The sequence below is a fragment of the Pelodiscus sinensis genome, chromosome 2, assembly GCF_049634645.1.
Source record: "Pelodiscus sinensis isolate JC-2024 chromosome 2, ASM4963464v1, whole genome shotgun sequence".
Classification (NCBI taxonomy): Eukaryota; Metazoa; Chordata; order Testudines; family Trionychidae; genus Pelodiscus; species Pelodiscus sinensis.
In genome coordinates this window covers 38069854-38095160 of record NC_134712.1, presented here as the reverse complement: position 1 = coordinate 38095160, position 25307 = coordinate 38069854, and the positions used below count along the sequence as shown (strand labels likewise).

General features: G+C 44.1%; 1 protein-coding gene across 1 annotated transcript in view; it reads left to right on the top strand.

Annotated features, from left to right (window-relative positions):
• The window catches only part of LAPTM4B (lysosomal protein transmembrane 4 beta), a 94033-nt gene that overhangs the window by 38995 nt on the left and 29731 nt on the right, over positions 1-25307 (top strand). Inside the window, exons 3-5 of the mRNA XM_075920334.1 lie at positions 5720-5793; positions 6711-6833; positions 23621-23719. Coding sequence (XP_075776449.1) covers positions 5720-5793; positions 6711-6833; positions 23621-23719 — 296 coding nt within the window. The remainder of the gene's footprint in view (positions 1-5719; positions 5794-6710; positions 6834-23620; positions 23720-25307) is intronic.

Below are 25307 nucleotides of genomic sequence, written 5' to 3'. Positions count from 1 at the left end.
GACTTAAAGATTTTTCATGTTAGCTGCCATCATTTATTTACTTCTTCCTCTTGCCTCCAACTGGGTGCCTCTGCCACTGAGACGTTTCTCTCATCGTCAGGTAGGGTTGCCAGATTTCCAGTACTGAACTGGACAGTTTAGTATTTTTGCCTCCTGTCTGGTTTAAAAAAAAAATTCAGAAAATACCAGACACCTAAAATGTCCGGTACTTTCTGATTTCCCTCCCCCTGGCTAGGAGGCAAAAATCCCAGACTGCCCGGTTAAATACGAGACACCTGGCAACCCTACCTGAAGATGGGAGGCAGCCTGGCAACCCTAGTGCTTACCGGGTTCTGCAGGGGAGCTGTCCGGCCCCGCACAAGGAAGCAAAATGGCAGGTGGCCGATGGCAGTTTGTTAGGGCCAAAAAGCCTCAAAAGCATTTCTTAAAGGGGCCACACTTTTTTCCCTTGGTATTTTTTTCTGAAACCATCTGGCAACCTTATTTCAGGGTAAGCAATCCTGTGAGAGTGAAAGGTCGTGAGACCAGAAGAGTGAGTGGGATAATCATTGCAGGTAGGACCCTGAAGGAAGCTCTTGTCTCAAATGAGGGATAGCCCAGTCCTGCACTTCCAAGAGGTGGTGTCCTCCCAGTTTCTACTCCAGGTCTCATTCCTAGAACCAATCTTGCTGCAAACAATCTGGATGACTTAGGCTGAACATGTGCATCATTTCTGTGTGTCAGTGACAGAACTGACAGGAATCTGCCAGCAATCCTAGATAGCATCAGCTTTGTCTTCTCCCTAAAGCAAAAAGTAAAGACAATCAGAAAAATACCACCCATCTTCAGAAATTAAGGAGCTTTCTTTTAAAATGTATTGATTGGGTCTCTTACATAAAAAAGGGCTTCAAAAATCTATTTCAGGCAATAATAAATGACCCAGAAACCGTACCGGTCAAAGCTCAGCTGATAATCACTAACACAATAGAATGCATTGTATAGTTAGTTGTTATGAACGAGCGCTCAAAGGTACTGGTTAAATATGCTAAATATCTAATTTCAATCCTAATTAATTTAAGCTGACAGAACTCAAAAGAGCTGATGAGCATTTGAATGAAAGCCTACATGAGCCAGCTAGGGTTTGACGTAGGCAGAGAGAAAATATGCGCAAGCACAGCAGATCAAAGCAGAAGTGTCACATTTTATCAGTTTCTGATGCTCTGTCATTGAAATGACACTGTTGCTTATAGAGCAAGTGCTACATCGGTCATAAATGAAAACTAAAAACAACTTCTCACAACAATGATTGAATAATTGGTCTTTGTGATGGGATCTGCAGTGAATCAGGGCTAAGAGTAGAGCAACTCTGCTCAAGGGAAGTCCCAAACCTCAATAGGTGCCAGGGCATGCTCCCAGTGGAGGGACAGTTTAAAATGGGTCGGCAACCTATGATTGGTGAGCCAGATGCAGCTTTCTTTTTTAAGCTTGAGCCCAGTCCCCACCTTGCTCCCCTTTAGCAGGCAGCCTGAGCTAGCACTATAGCAGGCCTGGGCAAAACACCCTCCACTGGCTGGATCGGGCCCACGGAGACAGCAGGGAGACCTCAGGCAGCTTTCCTTGCTTGCCCCATCCCACACGCTGCACAGAAAAGTGATAGAAATGTAGCTGTGTTAGTCTGGTGTAGCTGAAACAAAATACAGGACTATGTAGCACTTTAAAGACTAACAAGATGGTTTATTAGATGATGAGCTTTCATGGGCCAGACCCACTTCCTCAGATCAAATAGTGGAAGAAAATAGTCACAACCACATATACCAAAGGATACAAAGATAGCTTCCCCAATTATCACCTCTAATGCCATTAGGTCACAGACATTTACCTTCCTCCCCCCCCCCCCCCCCCCACATCCCCTTCTGTTCTGAAATTTGATTTGTCCTTTTCATATGTGTTCATTTTTTTAAATTGTATCCTATGGTATATATGGTTGTGACTATTTTCTTCCACTATTTGATCTGAGGAAGTGGGTCTGGCCCACGAAAGCTCATCATCTAATAAGCCATCTTGTTAGTCTTTAAAGTGCTACATAGTCCTGTATTTTTTGTTTCAGCTGCACAGAAAGGCGCTGTGGACCCTTTATTTTCCACACATTGTGTGCCAGGACGGGGAGGGATGCCTCATGATTATGCCTGCCCTCAGCACAATCCCATTGGCTGGTTCTGGCCAGTGGAAGCTGCCTGTTTCAAGAGCAGGCAGTGCAGGAAGTGAATTCCGCCCCCCCCCCCAGGCTCTTAGTCACCAAGCACATGGCCAGGCAGCCTGGGAAGATGGGGGTAGGGGTGCCAGGTATCTGGTTTTTGCCCTGACAGTCTGGTAATTGCGTCTTCTGTCCAATAAAAACAAACAAACCAGAAAATACTGGACATGTAAAATGTTTTTCTCGGACAGAAGGCTGGCGGGAACATTTTTCCCCTACTGCGTCTGGCGGGGAGTGTGGGAATTTAAAGGCGCAGCAGCTTTTTTGAGGATGGGGGAGGAGGGAGGCTCAATCAATTTTTTTCTCTTGCCATGTTCGGGTTTTTTTGTGAAAGTATCTGGCAACCCGGGGAGGGGATAGGACAGGCTCCTGATGGAAAATTGGGCTAAGCTGTAAGTCTTACCAGTAAGTGAGCTGGCCAGAGCCTGCCTCTGGCACCCCAGCTCCTTCCTTCCCCTCAGTCCCCCCCCACTGCTGTCCCTCTCACCTTCATAACCCATACCCTCTGCCCCCCTCCTGAGTGCATACCCCCCCCACCCCCAGATACTGCACTGCAATCCAAGCCCCTGGCCAGACACCCCCACCAGGGGTTCTGCCCCTTCTTCTCTGGCCAGACACCTACTCCCAGTTTGCTTCTGCACCCTACTGCCCACCCAGATTTTGCACCCTATCCCACTCACTGGCAGCTCTGACACGCGCGCACACACACACACACACACACACACTGTCTGTCTGTCTGTCTGTCTGTCTCACACACACATATTTTGGGCCCCAATCCAGAGCATGGGAGGGCACAAAATTCTCTAACTTTACCCCAGAAGAGTTAATCTGGCCTGAGACCTTGAACCTCAGTTCTCCTTACCCTTCTCTCCTCCTCCCCCACACATGAGACTGGAGGACCAGGGGAGTGAGGTGTCTCAGTTGGGAGCCACGTCAGTGAGGATTGGCGGTTTCTGGAGGGGTTTTTGCTTCTCACTTGTGTGGTCCCAAACTGATTTCTCTGTGGGACAGTGGCTCCTAATCCAAAAAAGGTTCCCCATCCCTGCTATAAATAAAGACAGTGTTGAAACCTTTTGTGTTGGACATATTTTACTTTATGAAGCCTGGCCAACAAACCTCCAGGTGGGGCTCAGCCCCCATCTGGCTGCAGTATCAATGCTCCTGCACCCCCCACACACCCCAGCCCTGAGCCTGTCATACACCTGAACCTCTGCCCTTACCCCTACATCCCCAGCCCCTGCCATAAGATTGACAGAAGACAGCCTGAATGTGTGTGTGAAGCTGGATTTGATCAGTTATGATGTAAACTTCAAAGAAATGAGTGAAAAGATGCAGCAGCAGAAGTCCCATTAAATAAAGTACGTGAGTACAATGTTTCACTTCTGCTATTAGTAATCATGATGTCAATTATCAATAATATTAAGTTGTATATTTTCAGTGATGCAAATGAGCATTCATATACAGCTCTTTGTTGACCACTTGTTCTGAATGGTGATATAGTTTGACTCTGGTTTGAAAAGGTTGCTGACCCCTGGTCTAAAAGGATCCTAGTTAGCCCAGGAAGTGGAAGGTGCTAATTGCTGCATCAGGAAGGCAAGGTCAATACTGAGCACTATGTCAGAAGTAGCAATGGCTTCGTAGAGGTTGTTCTAGGATTTAGATTCTCTGTGTACCCGGCCCCACTCCAGCAGGAGAGGCCCCACTCTCCTGGCTGGTGGGGCCACACCTGGCGCCGCTGCAGCTGGTGGGACTCCATGTTCCCCAGCCGGCAGCCCTACTCCAGCTTCCAGACTGCTGGCTGGGTTCCTTGCTCTCTCACCCTGCAGACTGGCTGAGCTCCTAGCTGCTGGCAATTTCTGTAGCTGGAGCTCTCTGGTCTGGTAACATCCGTGCTCCTGCTGTATCATGGATGTTGCTGGACCAAAGCATCCTGGACCACAGAAGTTCAACTTGTAGTAGGAAGTGACCTGGGGAAAACATAATTTTGGAGGAGCTCAATAACTGGGTCAGATGCTTTGATAAACCCTTAGGGCCTTGGGTCAGGACTCAGAGTGAGTGGGCTTGGGTGCTCCTCCAGTCTGCGATCCTCTGTGCTAAGAGAACCTCTTGGGGAGCAATCTGAGTACATCAGGGTGGGGGTTAAGGCTGCAGCTGGGGCCCCCTTCTGGATGAGTAGGTTGGCAGAAGCTGTAAGGCTGTGCCTTAACTCTGGTGATGGGACCTTACAAACTTGAAAATGGATACAATGAATGGACAGGGGATGGGCCAGATCCAGCCCTGGGGCCAGATCCAGCCTGCCTAACACTTTGATCCTGCTGTTGGACTGCGTCTGGCTGCTTTCTATTTATATCCTGCTGCCTGTGCCACTGAATTTCTAGGCAGCAGGAACATATTTAAATGACTCGCCTTCCTCTGTAGCATGGGGTACAGATCACAGCTGGAGGATTCTCTGCATCTTGGGGCCTTCAAAGTATTTGAAGGCTTCAATATCTGAGATATAGGTGAGAGGATGATTCTAGGAGGAGGTGGGTGAGATTCTGTGGCCTGCACTGTGCAGGGGGTCAGACTAGATGATCATAATGGTCCCTTCTGACCTTAAAGTCTATGAGACTCATGGCTTTCAGTTGAGGTGGTGCTACTCTCAAGGGCCAGAGCCATGAGCCCTTTGCTCTGTTTTTAATTCAAAGCCTCTGTCCCCAGGCAACTCTGGGGGGAGGCTAGTCCCCAGCCCTGCCCTTTGGCCAACCCCTTCTGGGTGTGGGGCTGGCCTATGACCTTGTACCAAAAGTCATTAAGTGGCCCCCTGTGAAAATTATTGCCCAGACCCTGGGTGTAAGATTGTCCTGGGAGATCAGCACTGCTGAGTCCAGAGTGAAGAGGTTCAATAACAAAATTCTGGGGCTGATCTGATTCTTCTTTGATTGGCACAAGTGAGGAACTCTAATGCCACCAAGTCTAAGCTAATCCCTTTCCTTAGTCTATTCATATCAAGTTTGATTAGTCATTTTTAGTTTTAAAGTGATGTATTCACTGGTACCGATCGGTTTGTGTAAGAGCAAAGGTAATAGCAGAAAGAGGTATGCAGTTTTGTTGTTCCTACTTAATGTAGCCATGTTTTAGCTGGGTGCTTTTTTTTTCTTGAATTTATCAGCATCTCTATAAATAAAATATACCTCATCGCTAAGTCCAAGATCTCTAGGTGTTAGGTTCTCTACATATCATGTTCCCTCTCCTTTTTTTCCAACCTTTGCTAGTGCCACAGAAAAATTGATTCCATAGTCACACACATTTTACATCTTGCACTTAAACTTTCTGTACTAAACATGAGCAGGTGAAAAAATGAATTAAAAGCTCTGTGGTTAGGGAAGGAAAAGACCACGTCCTTGCAACTCTCAGAACAATCTTAAAATGTCAAGTTTCTAACAGTTCTACATCCACTTTTGATTCTGCATATTTAACTGCAATCACTTTAATTATCTGTTTCAGATATGTGCATTGCCACTGCAATTTCTCTTCTTATGATTCTGATCTGTGCAATGGCTACATATGGAGCATATAAGGTAACTAATCAGATAAAATGTTGATTAATCCAACCTGAATCATTCTGCCTTTGAAACTCCTAACAAGCAGAAATTAAAAAAAACCCTGTCTCCTAAGGTTTTGTTGTTGATTGTAAACATTTATAAAACCATTTAATTTCTTCTATGAGATTACAGGAAACTTATGTTTGAGATTTGATTGTATCAAGTGATGCTATGCTGATTGAGGAATACAAGACTAAGTCTGTGTCTGCACTGTGGACCTTATAGCAGCACTGCTGTACCACTGCAACTGTGCTGCTATAAGGTCTCCTCACGTGGCTGCTATATGCCAGCAGGCGAGTGATGGTAGCTGTGTTGGCAGGAGAGTGTCTCCCACCGACACAGCACTCACTGTCCACATGGGTGATTTGGCTGGTGAAACGTTTATCAGAATGTGGTTTTTCATAACCATGACTGACAAAATTGCTTATGCAGACTTAGTTTAAGATTGTCTAACTGTATTCATTGTGTGTTAGATCTATTAGTATATTATGGGCAAACCTCGGATACAAATGGCCAAATCCTAGTTTTATGGAAGTGAGTGAATTTTTTTCACATTCACTTCCCTGGGACTGGGATTTGTCCCAAGGAATGTATTTATATTAATCCCGTTTGGTATTTTAGGAAGCCAAAACAGTACTTTGTGATTGATTTTTTTTTTTTTTTTTTTTTTTTTAAACCTGGTTCCTGTATAAGGTCTCAGACTCATATACTTAAAATTCTCAGTTTTGCTGCCCAGCATCTTTGGCTGCCTATCATATTTTTAAGCATATTTAACAAGCTATTTTCCCCTCTGAGAAACTATCACAAAAGAGTATTTTGCACTATTGATTTTGAAGCATAAGAAAATAATCGTTATACTTTAACATGTATCTATTTTCCTTTGTTTTTTATAGCAACATGCAGCCTGGATCATCCCTTTCTTCTGTTACCAGATCTTTGACTTCGCCCTCAACACACTGGTTGCCATCAGTGTACTTGTTTATCCAAACACAATTCAAGAATATCTACGACAGCTGGTAAATTGCTTAAAGTGAACAGTTGTTTTCATGATCAAGAGCCTGGCCTATACAGTTAATAATTTTTCTGCCTTAAACCAAAGAGGGAGAACAGATACAGGTTCTCTCTGGCAGTCATCTTTTTCTTTAATCATTAAGTCTCTGTACAGGTATTTCTCCTCCACATTGCATCTATGATTTGGGTTATTTTTTCCTCTGTCATAGATGCACTGACTTCATTTTTTCCAAGTTGATTCTTATTTGTTGTTTTCCACCCACATTTGTAATCTGTTTGTCCTTTGACTTATTCCTCTGCCTTTGCTTCCAAGTGTAAGCTCATCTATGAATGTCTTCAGTATTGCCTCTTTACGCCTTCATCCAGATCACTAAATAGGATATCTAAGACCGCAATATCCCGGCAATATCCCACTCTCTCTGACCTGATAATAGTGCCACCTCTCATAGGAAGCTGGGACGATGACTTGGTACATTAGTGTTTATCATTACTCTGCCTGCTGCTTCTCATTACTCTTTATTTACAGTTCTCTGTCTGGTTTTCCATTTATGTGACTGAATTCATGTCAAAGCCAATTTCAATTCAGTTTTTCCAGGTAGATTTTTGTGAGACAGCTGCAAACTAAGTTTCCCCTCGGCGCTATGTAACTCTGTATCAACCCTGACCTGGAGGGGCCAACTCCTGAGGTAAGGATAGGTAAGCCTATTAAAGGCTTTTCTTCAAGAAAACATCATTGTATTTCAAAAGCACATTGGCTCACATGATACTGGCTGGCTTGCATAAATCAGGGCAAGTAGTGTTCAGTCAGCTAAAGTTAAACTGTGCTATAACATCTTTGGCAACAAAGGTGCCAAATGGAATAGACACTTGTGATGCAAACTCTTTCACACTAGAATCTGCCCTGAAACCACCAAGTCTGTCCACAAAGTCCAACCAGTCATGAAATAATAACTGAACAGGGCTAATGTCAACCACTGATTCCGAATGCAATTTCAATTCTCCAATCATCTGCTTCTCTCAATATACTCTCCTCTGTGAGTATACAATAATGGTAATGATGCTTAGGAACATGATCTTCTGTCTTGTCACCTTTCATCATTCTTCCAATGAATAAACACACATCCTATAGAAAGTCACACAATGACTCCGAATTCAGTAATTGAGAGTTTTCAGCAAAGATTGCAAAAGGTCCAGGTCAGTAACTCAGAGCTTCCCTCTTCTCCCCCCCGCTCCCCATTAGTCTTTATTCACCAACTCTATACAGTATGCTGAGTCAAAAGAACTGCAATATCTTCTCTTCTTTTTTTGCAAAAATCTCCAACTGGAACCAGTGCAAACTTCTTCTGCTCTTCATCTGATGAACCATAGAATCTCTTAGTTAACTAGTTAGCTAACTAATTAACTCACTAATCAGTATTAAGTACAGAAATGAAAAGTGAGCCTAGCAAAATGTGTTTCTTTCCCCATCATAAAAGAATTTAAATAACTTTTTTTAAAAAAGTTGGTGAACCATATTGGTGAAAACAACTGAAGACAATTTGGATAAAATCAAACAATGAAGGTATATAATTAAAATGAAAGTTTAGTAAAATTGAATTGAAATTGGCTTTGATATGAATTCAGTTATGTAAATGGAAAACTAGATAGAGAACTGTATACTCGGGTCTTCTCAAGTGGGTTTTGCCCACGAAAACTCATGACACCATCAGCATGTTTTGTTAGTCTTTAAAGTGCTACTAGACTGTTTTTTAAGCTTTTCCTGTAAGTAAAGAGTATTGAGAAACATCAGGCAGAGTAATGATAAACACTAATGTATCAAGTCAATGTCCCAGCTTCCTATGGGAGGTGGCACTATATCAGGTCAGTAAGAGTGGGGTATTAAAGGGATCTTGTTGTCTTAAGTTTTCTATTTAGTGGTCTGGATGCAGGAGTAAACAGGATGTACTAAAGAAATGCTTAAATGAGCTTACACTTGGAAGTGAAGGCAGAGGAATAAGTCAAAAGACAAATAGATCACAAATGTGGGTGGAAAGTAACAAAATAAGATTCAACTTGGAAAAACAGAAGTCAGTGCATCTAAGATAGTCAAAAATAATCCAAACCACAGATGCAATGTGGAGGAGTACTAGAGAGTCCTGATAATTGGGGGGTGGAGGAGGGGGGGAAGAGAGAGACTGTCATAGAGAAAGAAGAACTGGTATCTGTTCTCCCTTTCTGATTTAAGGCAGAAAACTAATAACTGCATAAAAGCAAGTAGTAGTCCTGTGTAGGGATGTTAACTATTGGGTATTTGTGTAAATATGTAACTGCTGGAAAATTTAGCGGTTATATGTTTACACACTGGTTATATGTTTACACTCCTTGAGCATTGACTGCTGCCTGCCCCTCCCTTACCTCTGGTAGAGGCAGCAGCGTGGGGGCAGGTGACTCCATGGAAGCTGATATGTGCAGGGAGCTGGCTTGAAAGCTCCTTCCCACATGTACCAGCTCACCCCTCCCATTCTCCCACTGCATCTGTGGGGGGGAGGGAGGGCGGGCAGTGTGTGTGGTTGATAGGATTAATTGATAGGCCCAGACTTATTGATTAATCATGTAATTGACTACATGTTGACATCCCTAGTCCTATGACACTTTAAAGACTAACAACTTTATTAGACCATGAGCTTTTATGGGTAAAACCCACTTCATCAGATGAGTTGAAGTGGAAATTACTGAATTCAGAGTATACATAACAGCAAAATCAATTACTTGTCAATTGTAGGACCAGTGTTAATGAAGCTAAGTCAGTCAGGCTGGATGTATCTTATTCATAGCATTAGATGTGGAAATGTGAATATAAAATGCAGGGAAATCACTTTTGTAGTGTTTACTATTCAAGGTCCTTTATTCAAGCCTAAGTTGATAGTATTGAAGTTGTATATGAACTCCAGTTCAGCTGTAGCCCTCTCTAATCATAGAATCATAGAATACTAGGACTGGAACGAACCTCGAGAGGTCATTGAGTCCAGTCCCCTGCCCTCATGGCAGGACCAAGTACTGTCTAGACCATCCCTGATAGACATTTATCTAACCTACTCTTAAATATCTCCACAGATGGAGATTCCACAACCTCCCTGGGCAATTTATTCCAGTGTTTGACTACCCTGACCGTTAAGAACCTTTTCCTAACATCCAACCTAAACCTCCTTTGCTGCACTTTATGCCCATTGCTTCTTGTTCTATCCTCAGAGGCCAAGAGGAACAAATTTTCTCCCTCCACTTTGACACCCTTTTAGATACCTGAAAAGGGCTATCATGTCCCCTCTGAGTCTTAGAATCATAGGACTGGAAGGGACTTTGAGAGGTCGAGTCCAGCCCCCCGCCCTCAAGGCAGGACCAAGCTCCGTCTACACCATCTGTCTGTCTAACCTGTTCTTAAATATCTCCAGAGAGGGAGATTCCACCACCTCCCTTGGCAATTTATTCCAATATTTGATCACCCTGATAGTTAGGAATTTTTTCCTAATGTCCAATCTAAACATCCCTTGCTGCACTTTAAGCCCATTACTCCTTGTCCTGTCCTTAGAAACCAAGAGGAACACATTTTCTCCTTCCTTTTTGTGACACCCTTTTAGATATTTGAAAACCACTATCATGTCCCCCCTTAATCTTCTTTTTTCCAAACTAAACAAGCCCAGTTCATGAAGCCTGGCTTCATAGGTCATGTTCTCTAGACCTTTAATCATTCTTGTCGCTCTTCTCTGTACCCTTTCCAATTTCTCCACATCTTTCTTGAAATGTGGCGCCCAGAACTGGACACAGTACTCCAGCTGAGGCCTAACTAGTGCAGAGTAGAGCAGCAGAATGACTTCACGAGTTTTGCTTACAACACACCCGTTGATACAACCTAGAATCATATTTGCTTTTTTTGCAACAGCATCACACTGTTGACTCATATTCAACTTGTGGTCCACTATGACCCCTAGATCTCTTTCCGCCATGCTCCTTCCTAGACAGTCGCTTCCCATCTTGTATGTATGGAACTGATTGTTCCTTCCTAAGTGGAGCACTTTGCATTTCTCTTGATTAAACTTCATCATGTTTACCTCTGACCATTTCTCTAACTTGCTAAGGTCATTTTGAATTATGTCCCTATCCTCCAAAGAAGTTGCAACCCCACCCAGTTTGGTATCATCTGCAAACTTAATAAGCGTACTCTTCTCTTTTCCAAACTAAACAAGCCCAATTCTTTCAGCCTTCCTTCATAGGTCATGTTCTCTAGACCGTTAATCATTCTTGTTGCTCCTCTCTGGACCCTCTCCAATTTCTCCATCTTTCTTGAAATGCGGTGCCCAGAATTGGACACAATACTCCAACTGAGGCCTAACCAGAGCAGAGTAGAGCAGAAGAATGACTTCTCGTGTCTTGCTCACAACACACCTGTTGTTACATCCCAGAATCATGTTGGCTTTTTTTGCAACAGCATCACACTGTTGATTCATATTTAGCTTGTGGTCCACTATAACCCCTAGATCCCTTTCCGCCATGCTCCTTCCTAGACAGTCGCTTCCCATTCTGTATGTGTGGAACTGATTGTTCCTTCCTAAGTGGAGCACTTTGCATTTGTCCTTATTAAACTTCATCCTATTTACCTCAGACCATTTCTCCAATTTGTCCAGATCATTTTGAATTATGACCCTATCCTCCAAAGCAGTTGCAACCCCTCCCACCTTGGTATCCTCTGCAAACTTAATAAGCGTACTTTCAATGCCAATATCTAAATAGTTGATGAAGATATTGAACAGAGCCGGTCCCAAAACAGACCCCTGTGGAATCCCACTTGTTATACCTTCCCAGCAGGATTGAGAACCATTAATAGCTACTCCCTGAAAATGGTTATCCAGCCAGTTATGCACCCACCTTCTAGTAGCCCCATCTAAGTTGTATTTGTCTAGTTTATTGATAAGGATATCATGCAAGACTGTATCAAATGCCTTACTAAAGTCTAGGTATACCACCTCCACCGCTTCTCCCTTATCCACAAGACTCGTTATCCTATCAAAGAAAGCTATCAGATTGGTTTGACAGGATTTATTCTTTACAAATCCATGCTGGCTGTTCCCTATCACCTTACCACCTTCCAAGTGTTTGCAGATGATTTCCTTAATTACTTGCTCCATTATCTTCCCTGACACAGAAGTTAAACTAACTGGTCTCTAGTTTCCTGGGTTGTTCTTATTTCCCTTTTTATATTTGGGCACTATATTTGCCCTTTTCCAGTCTTCTGGAATCTCTCCTGTCTCCTATAATTTTTCAAAGATGATAGCTAGAGGCTCAGATACCTCCTCTATCTGCTCCTTGAGTATTCAGGGTCATCAGGCCCTGGTGACTTGCAAGCATCTAACTTTTCTATATGATTTTTAACCGGGTGGGTGGGTGGGTGTGTGTGTGTTTTTTTTTTTTTTTTTTTTTTAAATTTTATCTTCTAAACCTACTTCCTTCCCAGTAGCATTCACTGTGTTAGGCATTCCTTCATGAGACTTCTCAGTGAAGACCAAAACAAAGAAGTCATTAAGCATCTCTGCCATTTACAAGTTTCCTGTTAATGTTTCTCCCTCCTCACTGACCAGTGGCCTACTCTGTCCTTGGTCTTCCTCTTGCTTCTAATGTGTTTATAAAAAGTCGTCTTGTTTCCCTTTATTTCTGTAGCTAGTTTGAGCTCATGTTGTGCCTTTGCCTTTCTAACCTTGCCCCTGCATTCCATTGCTTGCCTATATTCATCCTTTGTAATTTGTCCTAGTTTCCATTCTTTTTATAGGACTCCTTTTTTTATTTGTAGATCATGCAAGATCACATGGTTAAGCCATGGCGGTCTTTTGCTATATTTTCTATCTTTCCTACGCAGCGGAATAGCTTGCTTTTGAGCCCTTAACAATGTGCCTTTGAAAAACTGCCAACTCTCCTCAATTGTTTTTCTCCTCAGGTAAGGTCCCATGGGAATCAAGACTATCAGCTCTCTGAGCTTACCAAAATCCGCCTTCTTGAAATCCATTGTCTCTATTTTGCTGTTCTGTCTTCTAACCTTCTTTAGAATTGTGAACTCTGTGATTTCATGATCACTTTCACCTAAGCTGCCTTCCACTTTCAAATTCTCAACGAGCTCCTCCCTATTTGTTAAAATCAAATCTAGAACAGCTTCCCCCCCCCCCTCCTCCCAGTAGCTTTTTCAGCCTTCTGAAATAAAAAGTTGTCACCAATGCAGTCCAAGAACTTATTAGGTAGTCTGTGCCCCACTGTGTTATTTTCCCAACATATATCTGGATAGTTGAAGTCCCCCATCACCACCAAATCTTGGGCTTTGGATGATTTTGTTAGTTGTTTAAATAAAGCCTCAGCCACCTCTTGCACCTGTGTAGGTGGCCTGTAGTAGACTCCTAGCATGATATCACCCTTGTTTTTTACCCCTTTTAGCCTAACCCAGAGACTCTCAACACTTCCATCTCCTCCGTCAATCTCCACCTCAGTCCAAGTGTGTACATTTTTAATATACAAGGCAACACCTCCTCCCTTTTTTCCCTGTCTATCCTTCCTCAGCAAGCTGTACCCTTCCATCCCAACATTCCAGTCGTGTATTATCCCACCAGGTTTCTGTGATGCCAACAATGTCATAGTTGTATTTATTTATTAGCACTTCCAGTTCTCCCAGCTTATTACCCGTATTTCTCGCATTTGTATATAGGCATCTAAGATACTGATTGGATCTTGCCTCCCAGTTTTGCCTTGACCCTCCTCTCTTTCTGCTATTATAGCCCATTCTCCCTCCCATTTCTGACCCATCTCCCAGGTCTCCATGTTCTTCACTTACCTGTGGGCTTTGCTCACCTGTCCTCGTCGAACCTAGTTTAAAGCTCTCCTCGCTAGGATAGCCAGTCTGTGTCCAAATAGGGTCTTCCCCCTCCTCAAAAGGTGAATGCTATCTCTGTCTAGCAGTCCTTCCTGGAATAGCATCTGTGGTCAAGGAAGCCAAAGCCCTCCTGGTGATACAATTCTAATCAGGTGATACAAATCTTTTATAGAAGAGTGGTTACTTATAAATCCATTATTGAATGTCCAGGAAGGTTAAAATGTTTCCCTACAGGTTTGTGTGTTAGACATCCTAAATGGTGATTAGAGTCCTTCATCCTTTGGCTCAGAGGCTATCCAGTTTGGCCAGTATACATAGCTTAGAGGCGTTGCTGGTGCTTGATGGTATATATCACATCAATAGATGTGCATGTGGATGAGCCCTCATGTAGCTTACATAACCCTGGTTTACTCTAGGGCGTTATTTTGAAATAAGGTTGAATTTATAAGCGAAACATCCACACTACCAAGCCCATTATTTCTAAACCAGCCAATAACCCGTCATACAATGGGATTTTTTGGGACTCTTCTCCATGTCTCTTCTCCTGTTTTCTCCCCCCCCCCCCCCCACTCCCCCCAGCAAGAAACTGGTTTTTTTTAGACAGGATCACAAAGAAAAAGCAGTTTCTTGCCATTTCAACCTGAAAGGACATTGTCTCAACGACTTGATTACCTGCATCCTGCTTCAAAGGGCTTTTAACACTATACTTGAAAGAGAATCCTCTGAACTGTCATTCATGCTTAAATTCAACACTTTACACCTAAGTTTGAATAAAAACGCTAATTATCTTACCCATTACAAAGATAGCTTCCCCAATTATCACCTCTAATATCATTAGCTCACAGACATTTACCTCCCCCCCCCCCCCCCCATCCCTCTTCTGTTCTGAAATTTGATTTGTCCCTTTCATATGTGTTCATTTTTTTAATTGTATCCTTTGGTATATATGGTTCTGACAATTTTCTTCCACTATTTGATCTGAGGAAGTGGGTCTGGCCCACAAAATCTCATCACCTAATAGACCATCTTGTTAGTCTTTAAAGTGCTACATAGTCCTGTATTTTGTTCCAGCTACACCAGACTAACACGGCTACATTTCTATCACAGTTCATTGTAAGGTACAGGCAGTCCCCGGGTTACATGGATCCAACTTGCATCGGATCCCTACTTACAAACGGGGTGAGGCAACCCCACACTAGCTGCTTCCCCCCAGCAGACATGGGAGACGCGAAGCTAGCGCCCCCCCGCCAGCAGACCAGGGAGACGCAGAGCGGCTTTTCTCAGCAGACACCTCAGCTTGAGAATAAAGGACTGAGGGAAGTGAGGTGTGGGAGAATAAAACTGAGCTCTGGAGAAATGTTTGGCTAGAGTTTCCCCTGCAATATGTACCAGTTCCGACTTACATACAAATTCAACTTAAGAACAAACCTATAGTCCCTATCTTGTACGTAACCCGGGGACTGCCTGTATTTTATACACACTGCCATCTAGTGGCTGAAAAACATAATAGAATCTAGCATTGTAGCACATTGCCCATTAAGTTCTACATTCCCACCAGCTACACTATTATGCTGTCTAAGTGTCTCTGATGCACACTAGCTTTCTAATTGTATGACCTGCGCTAGTAACAACTTGGTTATCTAACTATCCCTTAGCTTGGATAGTTTGTTTGAAATCTAAGTCTTTGGTTTGTTTGAAATCTAAGTCCTTGCCTTGTTCTGCACCTACCACCTTTTCAGTTCGTTCTGATGTTTCTGAGGAACAAACTGTACATATTGACTGCTTCTGTTGAATTCTCTGCTTTTGGTCTTGGCCTCATATGATCTTGGAAGCAAATTCTTTTTCTGTGACAGCGAGATTTTTTTGTTTTTTTTTCTCCGTTGAGTTTAATAGTCACCAGGTTTTACAACTGGAAGTTCAGAGTGGCACATGTATCCATTTTATAAAATTTTTGGCTTTTCAGTGGCTGACTTTTTGGTTTCAGAAGTTGGACTATCAACATCTGCTCTCCCTCATGAATCTCATTGAATGACTGATCTCCCTGTAGCAAGCAAGAGCTCTGGAGACTTTGGCAGGCTCTTCATGAAAAGGATCACTGTTCTGTATGACTTGTGTCCTCTCAGACAGCAATCCAAGAAAACAGGAAAGATTCTTTATCGGCAGACTGTTGGGTTCCTGCTCTGTCATCATCCTTGCTTTCTTTGGATATCTGTTGTTGTTCTAACTCAGTTCCTTATTTGTTAGTTGGTCAGCATGAAACTCCTACTCCATCTTCCTCCTTGAAGCTGACGTCCTTCACCATCTTGACAGTTTCTTACTTGAGAGCAGAAACAGTATCACATTCCACAAAGCTATGGATAGCATCCGGCTATGTATGGTACCAAACATGGTTCATACATTGGAAAGTGAACTCTTTCCATAACACGTCAGTGTTTTCCATGCCGTTTAAGATGTTGTTGGACTTTCAGAACTACTTCACATTGGGCTTTCTTTCACCTGCCATCTCCTTAATCGTCATGGAGAATGCTTTCTTTAGAGTAATAAGCCATGAACATGTCTGGTGGCTGTCAGTACAGTACTGTACACTAGGGGTATGTTTCCAATTCACATTAGCTGTCATTTGCACAAACTGGGACCATCAGCAATGGGAAACACTAGTTATAGTTGCACCTACATTTATTTGTGAGTAGTTTTACTCAAATTAACTGGATTACTTGCTTAGTAAAGTCCAGTGTATGTAAGACTGGAAAATTTGTACCCAAACTGAAGGGATTAAATAATTATAGCTGATCGTACAGGAGCAAGAGGGAAAGGTGAAGGTCACTTTACTGAAGAATTTTGTTCATATTTTTACTAGCCTTTTAAAAAAAAAAAATTAGAATAAAGCTGTAAGTACCAGGGATGTAAGTGACTAGTCGACTAGCCCCTTGACTAGTTGCTTCTTCCCCCTCCCCCGCCTTGCTGCCTCTACCAGGCAGCAAGTGGGGGATCAGAAACCAGTGCTGGGGGAGCTGGCTTAAGAGGCAAGGGGTAGCGGGGACTTGGCGTGAGCTGGGAATCAGCTGATTCCCGGCTTGCGCCCAATCCCAGATGCTGTGCCTCTGCTTTTTAAATGTATTTAAGAGCCTTCTGGCTCTTAATACAGTAAAACTCCAATTGTCTGACATCCAGTGGTCCGGCACTCCTGATAGTCCAGCACCAACTGGAACCCGGAAGTGCTCAGCCAGCCGGACAATTGGAGCTGCTGTGAGCCCCATGGGCACTCGTGGCTGGGAAAGGGAAGAGGGGAAGGTGATTATATCCCTGTGACAGGTCTGCTGGGGGGTGGGCGGCGAATGGCGTGGTGAGGGGCGAATCCTCCGCCGTTTTGCAGGAAGGCGGGGGAAGCCCCGCACAGCCACTGGTGACAGGCCAGCTGGGGAAACCCAGCCGCTGGCCAGCAAGCAGCAGCAGAGGAGAGGGGGGCGAGAGCTAAGTCCCCGAACTTGCACCATTCCGGCTGCGCTCAGCCCAGTGCCGCTGCTGAGAGTTTCTGGGAGGGGAGCAGGCTCCCCACCCCCCAGATTGCAGTAGTTATTGCCGAGCAGGGGGGTGAGGGGTAGCGCTGCAGGACCAACCTGACAGCACTCCAGCTGCTCTGCTCCGCCGCTTCCCCAAGTCAGCCGCTTGCCAGTTTCAACAGCAGCGGACTTGGGGAAGCAGTGGAGCAGCGCAGCTGGAACGGGGCAAGTTCAGGGACTTAGCTCTAGCTCCCTCTCATCCGCTGCTGCTTGCAGGCCGGCTGCTGCGCCTTCCTGCAAAACGGTGGAGGGTTTGCCCCCCGCCGCGCCATTCCCAGTCCAACCCCTGGATGCAGTGTGGGTTCCGGCAGACCCGTCGGAGTACTTCCTGATACTCCAGCATATCTGATAATGCGGCACCACCTAGGTCCCAAAGGTGCTGGATTATCGGAAGTCTACTGTACATTTAAAAATCAGAAGCTCAGCGGGAGGAACCTGGCATGAGCTGGGACAGTTGATTTACATTTAAGGCTGGTGTGCAGTGGGGTGGGACCCGGTACGAGCCGAGAATCAGCTGGCTCCGCTCACACCGGATCCCCCTGATGCGCTTCAGCCTTTTAAATGTATTATATTTAATATCCCTAGTAAGTCCCATGGAGGTGAGGGAATGAGTCATGCTGCAGAGTTTATAATTATCCCTCAAGATAATGTATAAACCCTAAAAGGATCTTGACCAGATCCCTTTGGCCAAAAGCCTGAGTAGACCACAGAGTAGGAGGAGGATGGAGGATTAGTTTGTATGTTTACTTCTAGGCATCTTTATGATGATTATTGTTGTGGTGTCATTGTAAATGTTGGAAGTGATGCTGCTAGGAACATAGCTCTTTCAGGGAGATGTCCCACCCTCAGAAGAAAGTTTTAGTAATAGATTGACCCTAAGAACTAGTCCCTCAGTGCCAGCAGGTGAAGGATTTACAAGAACATCCTGATTTCAGGTATGTACATTCTGATTCACCAAATAATACTATGTGAGGTCTTAATTGGAAGCAGAGTCATGCTGGTCAGCAGTCGCACTGAAATATGTGCAGATACAAAGAGTTGCATATTTATACTGAAAACATACTCCTAAAGTGTTTTATCCAGGTAGTTTATCCATACTTTTAGATTTTTTTTTCCCATCTGCTTCTCAGTTGACACATACTAAGCAGTGAAAGCCGACAGTGGAAACACTATACGTACAAACTCAGCTAATAGATGTGAAGTCAACAGGAAGGCAGTACAGTAGAGAGGTAGTTATTCTGACTGAGGTAAAGACCATGAACTTGGGGAAATATAAGAGAAAAGAAGAAAAATTAACATTTAGGCAGTGGATTTACAGCTGTGAAAACAGGATCATAAGCAGGCTTGATGGAAAGGCTGCAAAAGACATTTTGAGTAAGAAACTCCAAATAAAAGTTAACTTTAGTGTCTAGAAATGCAACCTTTTGTTTCCGTTAGCCTTGAATCTTTGGTAATAAACTTATCCTTGGTTTCAATATAAATATTAAGGCTATTAAGGGCTAGATGACTAGTCAGTTGACTAGTCTATTCTTCCTCTTCCCTTCCCCCCCCCCCCCCCCACCGCTACCTCTATCAGAGGCAGCAAAAGGGGAGAAGAGGGAGTACTTCAAAGCGGCAGCGCTGCACAGCTGAGCCCAGGATCAGTTGTGCAGTGCTGCTGCTTTGAAATGCTGCCAAGGCGTTTCAAAGCGGCAGTGCTGAGGTGGCATTTCAAAGCGGTAGTGCCACATGGAGCCCACGGTCAGTGGGGGACTCTGAGTCCCCTGCTGACTCCAGGCTCCATGAGGGCGTGTCCACTTTGAAATGCACAAGAGCCCCACTGGGGACTCTTGTACATTTCAAAGCTGGCATGCCCTGTGCAGCCGGGAGTCAGAGGGACTTCCTGCTGGCCCTGGGCTGCAGGCAGAGTTCCACATTCCTCCTTTGAAATGTACAAGAGCCCCAGCCTAACTGACCGTTACTTAACATCCTTAATATCACATCCCTTAATAAATATATGTTAGGAGCTGATCCTGGTAACTGGCAATAAGCTGCTATTTTTGTCAGTGTTCAGAAGGTGGGGGCTGGATAACACAAGGGAATACTTCAGAGGGTTTGGGGACTGAGGTGCACTATTTACCAGCAAGGCTCAGTGAGGGTTAGCATTATTCATAGGAGAGTTCTGCTGACTAATATGCTGGAGGTCTCAGGGATCTGACACTAAGGCCTTGTCTACACTGAGAGATAAGGTCGACTTACTAGGGTGGATTTTCTAGCACCCCATTTTGTAAAGTTGAAGGTGGTTGTCCCCACTGTGCACAAGAGTTCGACATAGTGCATCCCCAATAGGGTGGGTACTGTTGACTTTGACAGCCTTGTACTATGGGTAGCTGTTCCTCAATTCCTGCTGCCCCTTTGCATTTTGGGCTATGGTCCCCGTGCCTGATGGGACCAGAACAGTGTAGCGGGTGGTTCTGGATACATGTCATCAAGGTCCCATAATATACTCATCTCCTTCCTCTCCCCCTGCTTGAAAGCAATGGCAAACAATCTTTTCACGCTCTTTTTCCTTGATTATCTGTGCAAATTCCATAGCAGGGTAAGCATAGAACCCAGCGTGCCAAAGTACTATTATGGTAGTCATGTTAATTACCTTGTGCCTTTATGCTGCAGTATGTCACCCTGTGTTGTGGTCACAGAAGACCCCTTGGGGCTGCTTCCCAGTATGTTGATAAAGCCACTGACACTCGCCACCTTGCTTTCTGAGGCATCTCATCACCCTGTCCTGTTGGGCCAGATCTTCTGGTCTCCCCTAGCCAAGGCACAGAGCTGAGATCTCACCGTGCCCTCCCCCCCCCCCCCCCCCGACAAAAAAAAAAAAAGAGCAATACAGACACTGAATCTTTCTAGGTCTGGGGCCAATGCAGTTTGGCCACAGCTTCCAGGAAACCTACTCCCCAATGAGGTCAGAACCCCCAAATAAATCATTCAGGTAAGCCCTCTTTAACAATTAAAGGAGGATGTACACACTGATTGCTCCCCCAGGTAACAATTATTTAAAATGGACTTTATAGTAAATAAAGGTATTTATTAAGGACAAGCAGTAGGATTCAAGTGGTTGCAAGTGAAAACAGGAAAAGCAAAGTAAGTTACACATTTAAAATTGTAAAAAAATGCACCCTAAAACTTATTGCATACTGGCCCTACAACTGTTCTTATTCCAGCTATACCTCCAAGCAGGGAAGATCTTTTTTCCCCCCTAGGATCTCTGGTTTATGCTCTTGAGAGTGACATACCAGCCAAAATGCCTGAAAACTTTGCATCTTAAATAGCCTTCCTTTTAAGCGGAAATTCTTTGTTTCACATTCTCCTCTTCCACAGAAAGTTACCTGGTCAGACCCTACCCCAGTTGGGGTGGTCACATGTCCAACCACTGCTTAAACTTAAAGGACAAAAGGAGGCTGTTTACAGGTGATCACCAGACATTGAGGGAAACACCCTGAGTAGCTCTCATTTGCACATTTAAAACCATAAGCCATTCCCTATTCCATATCTCTGATTTTACATACAACAGTGATACAAACACCAAAATAAGATATACAGATCCAGCAGATTGAGACATTAAAAAAAACTTTAAAAATGACAAATAGTCCTGTAATACCTTAGAAACTAACAAAAAATGTAGATGGTATCATGAGCTTTTGTAGGCATAACCCACTTCAGATAGCTCATGATATCATCTCCATTTTTGTTAGTCTCTCAGGTGCTGCAAGACTATTTGTTGTTTTAAAAGTTTTTTTTTTCAATTGCAGACTAACAGGGCTACCTCGCTGAAACTTTAAAATTCATAGGTTACATAAGGTATTGTGCCCAAAGCATCTTCGAGTTATGCATATTGGTATCCATAAGTCAATTTCATAAAGCAGGGGGTGGGAGAGTCTGTCACGACATGTTTCTGCTTTGTTTCATTACTGTGCACCAAAATGTAGCCCTATGGTCTTATTTCACATATTAGTTCTTTAATTGTTGCACCTGTATAGCATGCCTCACCAGTGTCATGATTTTAGCTAAAAATAATGCCCTTCAACATGTATATAGTCTCTCACTATGCCCATCTCTCATACATGGAGACCTTGATGCTACGTAGAAACCTGTTGCAACAAGACTGATCTTTCTTCTAGAAAGAAGCATGTTGGTGACATAGCTATCAGCTAGCTTTCAAATAACCTTTTTCTCACAGGGCAGCATGTAAGACCACCAGCATGCAGGATCCTGGCTTGAGCTTTCATGCTAATTGTGAGGTATTGTAAAAGATGTGAATGCACAGTATTGCTACCATAAAACTCAAATGGCATTGCCCATGTAGAAAGAGGCCTAGTCCATCCTGAATTTTTATAGTCAAAACACAGGAGGGCTGGGATTGAGGAAAAAATTACTGGATCACTCTGTAGCATTCTTATTAGAATAACCATCTTAGAAAATTACATATTTTATACTTACTGATGCTTTTTGTAGCTTGTTTTGTTATTTCCCTAGCATAGAATCTGAAATTTCTATTGACTAGCACTTAAAAACAAGCCTTGACCTGCTATTGCTGAGCTTGGCTAGCTGACAGTTCATGGCTCTAGCAGATGTTCCTGCTCTTTAAAGAAGTAGAAGCTTTATTGGTCGTTTCCTCCTCCCCACCCTCTTTCCTTTAAAGGACCAAATTCCAGTACACTTGAAAACTGGAAATACGCCATTGGGGTGTGAACAAAATACTGACTTGACATGTATCCAGCCTTGGAACGGTGGCAGAGGTTCTCCGATATGCGTGTCTAACATGATAGAAGTGTCAGTCTGAATCTTCATTCCAGTTACAAATTGGTTCTGGGGGTTTTCTTTTAATAGAATTTCAGTGCCAAAGAGATTACATTCAGGAAGCTTTATTATTGCTGTTCCTTATTGTCTGCTGAAGACAGACTTAAGGTTGGACCAATAATTCTTAAGCTGTGGGTCATGACCCCAGATTGAGTCACGAGCCTCTTTGAATAAAGTCATGGAGACTGGCTTATGCTTGGTGGGGGCTTGGGTCAAAGCCTGAGCTTCAATGTCCTGGGCCAAAGCTGAAGCCTGAGCCCAACTACCTGGACCCAAAGTCCAACAGCTTCAGCCGTGGGCAGCAAGGCTCAGGTTAGTCTGAAGCCTAGGTTTTGATTTTGCTCCCCACCGCCTGGGGTGGTTGGGCTTAGGCTTAGTGGCTTCTCCCCAGACAGCAGAGTGAAGTTCTTTTGCAAAGAACGATTTAATGTATTAGTTGAGACTTACTCCAGCTGTCGTTACAAGTTGTACATTGCAGTGTCTCAGAGCAATTTGCTTATTTTATTTTTCATGCTTTCCACTCTTAAATTTTTTTTAAAAAATGCAATAAATAATAAATACTCCAGCTTATTTTGTCCAATGATCTTAAAGTCCCTTTCAAATGTAAAACTTTATTCATTAGCAACAGTCTGCTTGTGAAGTGTTATCTGAAGAGTATTATCTGGTTATATGGATGAGAGACTAAGGCCAAGTCTACACTAGACCTGGGAGCTCAGCTTAAAGTATGCAACTGCAGCTACATAGAATATGTAGCTGGCGTCGGCTTACCTTAAGAGAAGCTTAGCAGTGTCCCTACAGCGGGAGGCCAATGGGACCAAATGCCCCTGTCAGCTTCCTTTACTCATGGCAAGAACAGAAGTACTAGACACCAGCTGGAAAGTCCTCTGAGATCAATTTAGCGAGTCTTAATTAGACTTGCCTAAATCACATTTCAGAAGATCGATTGTGGCAGTGTAAATCTTGTGTGGAGTGAAGACAAGCCCTGAAGCGCAGAGAAGTAAAGTCACTTGTCAGAAAGGAAGTCTGTGGCAGGAAGGAATAGTACCTAGTTCTCCTGATTCCTAGGCCTGTGCTTTTGCCCTAGGACCATGTTGTATTGCAAACCAGCTTTTCCTGCCTAAACTGAATGAAGAGTTATTTATATGATAATAGATGTTATCACTGTTAATCCTCACAAACCTTGCCAGTTATATCAAACTGTCATTCTCTAAACTTCCTGAAGTTCTGTGCATTTTCCTTTTGGGTTAGTTATAATGCTAACAGGCAAAAAACAAAATACAAACCTAAAATAGCCTCCATTTTTCTTTTCACTAGGATGTGCATGTTATGTTGAATTGTCCTGTCTTCTGAAGTATGAAGACATCACTGTGGTTAAAACTCTTACTAGACTCAGATGTGCCAGAAACTAACAGGTCAAAAGACAAGTAACCAGATTTAACTGCCTTCTCAAACTATTAAAGAGCCTGGGGAATGGCTTTCTGGTGTTTCAAGAGATTTTTTTTTTCTGCAGCCTGCCAACTTTCCCTACAAAGAAGAGTTCATGGCAGTAAATCCCACTTGTCTAGTTGTGATTATTCTTCTCTTTATCAGCATCATCCTTGCGTTCAAAGTAAGTATGTGTATACAGATTTCATCTTCTGTATATGGAATGTTTTTGGAATAGCCTTCCCTCTTCCTCTGCAAAACAATTGTAGATTGTTGAGATAAAAAGGCTATAATGACCAGTGGGATGTTACTTTCAGCTAACATGGATATGACTGCAAGAAAGAAGATGGTAGATAATTGAGCAGCTTAAAAATATATATATATATATATATATATATATATATATGGAAGTGCTTTAGCCACCCACACATGATTTACTATGTTGTTAGATGTGAATACATGTGACATGTATGCAGTTGTCAAATACAGGCAGTCCCCGGGTTACGTACAAGATAGGGACTGTAGGTTTGTTCTTAAGTTGAATCTGTATGTAAGTTGGAACTGGCGTCCAGATTCAGCCGCTGCTGAAACTGACCGCCAGTTCTGACTTACATACAGAATCAACTTAAGAACCCCAGGCGTCCCCAAGTCAGCTGCTGCTGAAACTGATCAGCAGCTGATTCCAGGAAACCCAGGGCAGAGCAACTCTGCCTCGGGCTTCCTGTAGTCAGCGCTGGTCAGTTTCAGCAGAAGCTGACTTGGGGACGCCTGGGGCAGAGCAGCTGGGGTGCTGCTGGGTTGCTCCAGTAGCGCCGTTCCTCGGTGCTACTGGACCAACCCAGCAGCACCCCATCTGCTCTGCCCCAGGCGTCCTGATTCAGCCGCTGCTGAAACTGACCAATAGCAGCTGAATCAGGACCTGGGGCAGAGCAGCTGGGGTGCTGCTGAGTTGGTCCAGTAGTGCCCAGAGCGGCGCTGCAGGACCAATCGGCAGCGCCCCAGCTGCTCTGCCCCAGGGTCCAAAACAAAAGACTGGTCTGCTGGGGGGGGGGGGGGGGGGGCACACTAGCTGCGTCCCCCCCCCCCCCCCCCAGCAGACCAGGGACACGGGGAGCAGAGCCGCAGCGGGGTGCCGCACCTCTGAGGCTTTGCTCTGGCAAAGTCTCAGAGGCGCGGGACCCCGCCGCGGCTGCAGCTTCAGTCCCGGTGCCTGTGGTCTGCTGGGGACGGTCCCCAGCAGACCACAGGCACCGGGACTGAAGCGGCAGCAGCGGCGGTTCCCCGCGCTTCTGAGGCTTTGCTCTGGCAAAGCCTCAGAAGCGCGGGAACCCGCCCGGTGCCCCTGGTCTGCTGGAGACGGTCTCCAGCAGACCAGGGGCACCGGAGCAGCTTACGAACGGGGCTTTCTCCCCCCCGGAGCTCGCAGGTAGCAATCCGCCACCTCGACCTCCGGGGCGAGAGAGCCCCGTTCATAAGTGCGGATCCGACGTAAGTCGGGGACTGCCTGTAGTGATATTTTCTTAAATTGTCAAACTGAGGGATCAGATCAAATCACTTCCAAATTACATTCCCCTGGGCTGTGTAAAGGTACCCATTGAATTTGGTGTATTTTTTCCTATGGCCCTGAAACACGAATTGTTAATTTTTTATGCTGTCCAATACCATGATGGGATTGTGATCTGTGCTGCTGAACAAATGCATACTAATTTGGGAGTTCATTAAATATTTGTATGGGTAGAATGTAATGAATTGTTGTGCTCTTGTAATGGAAA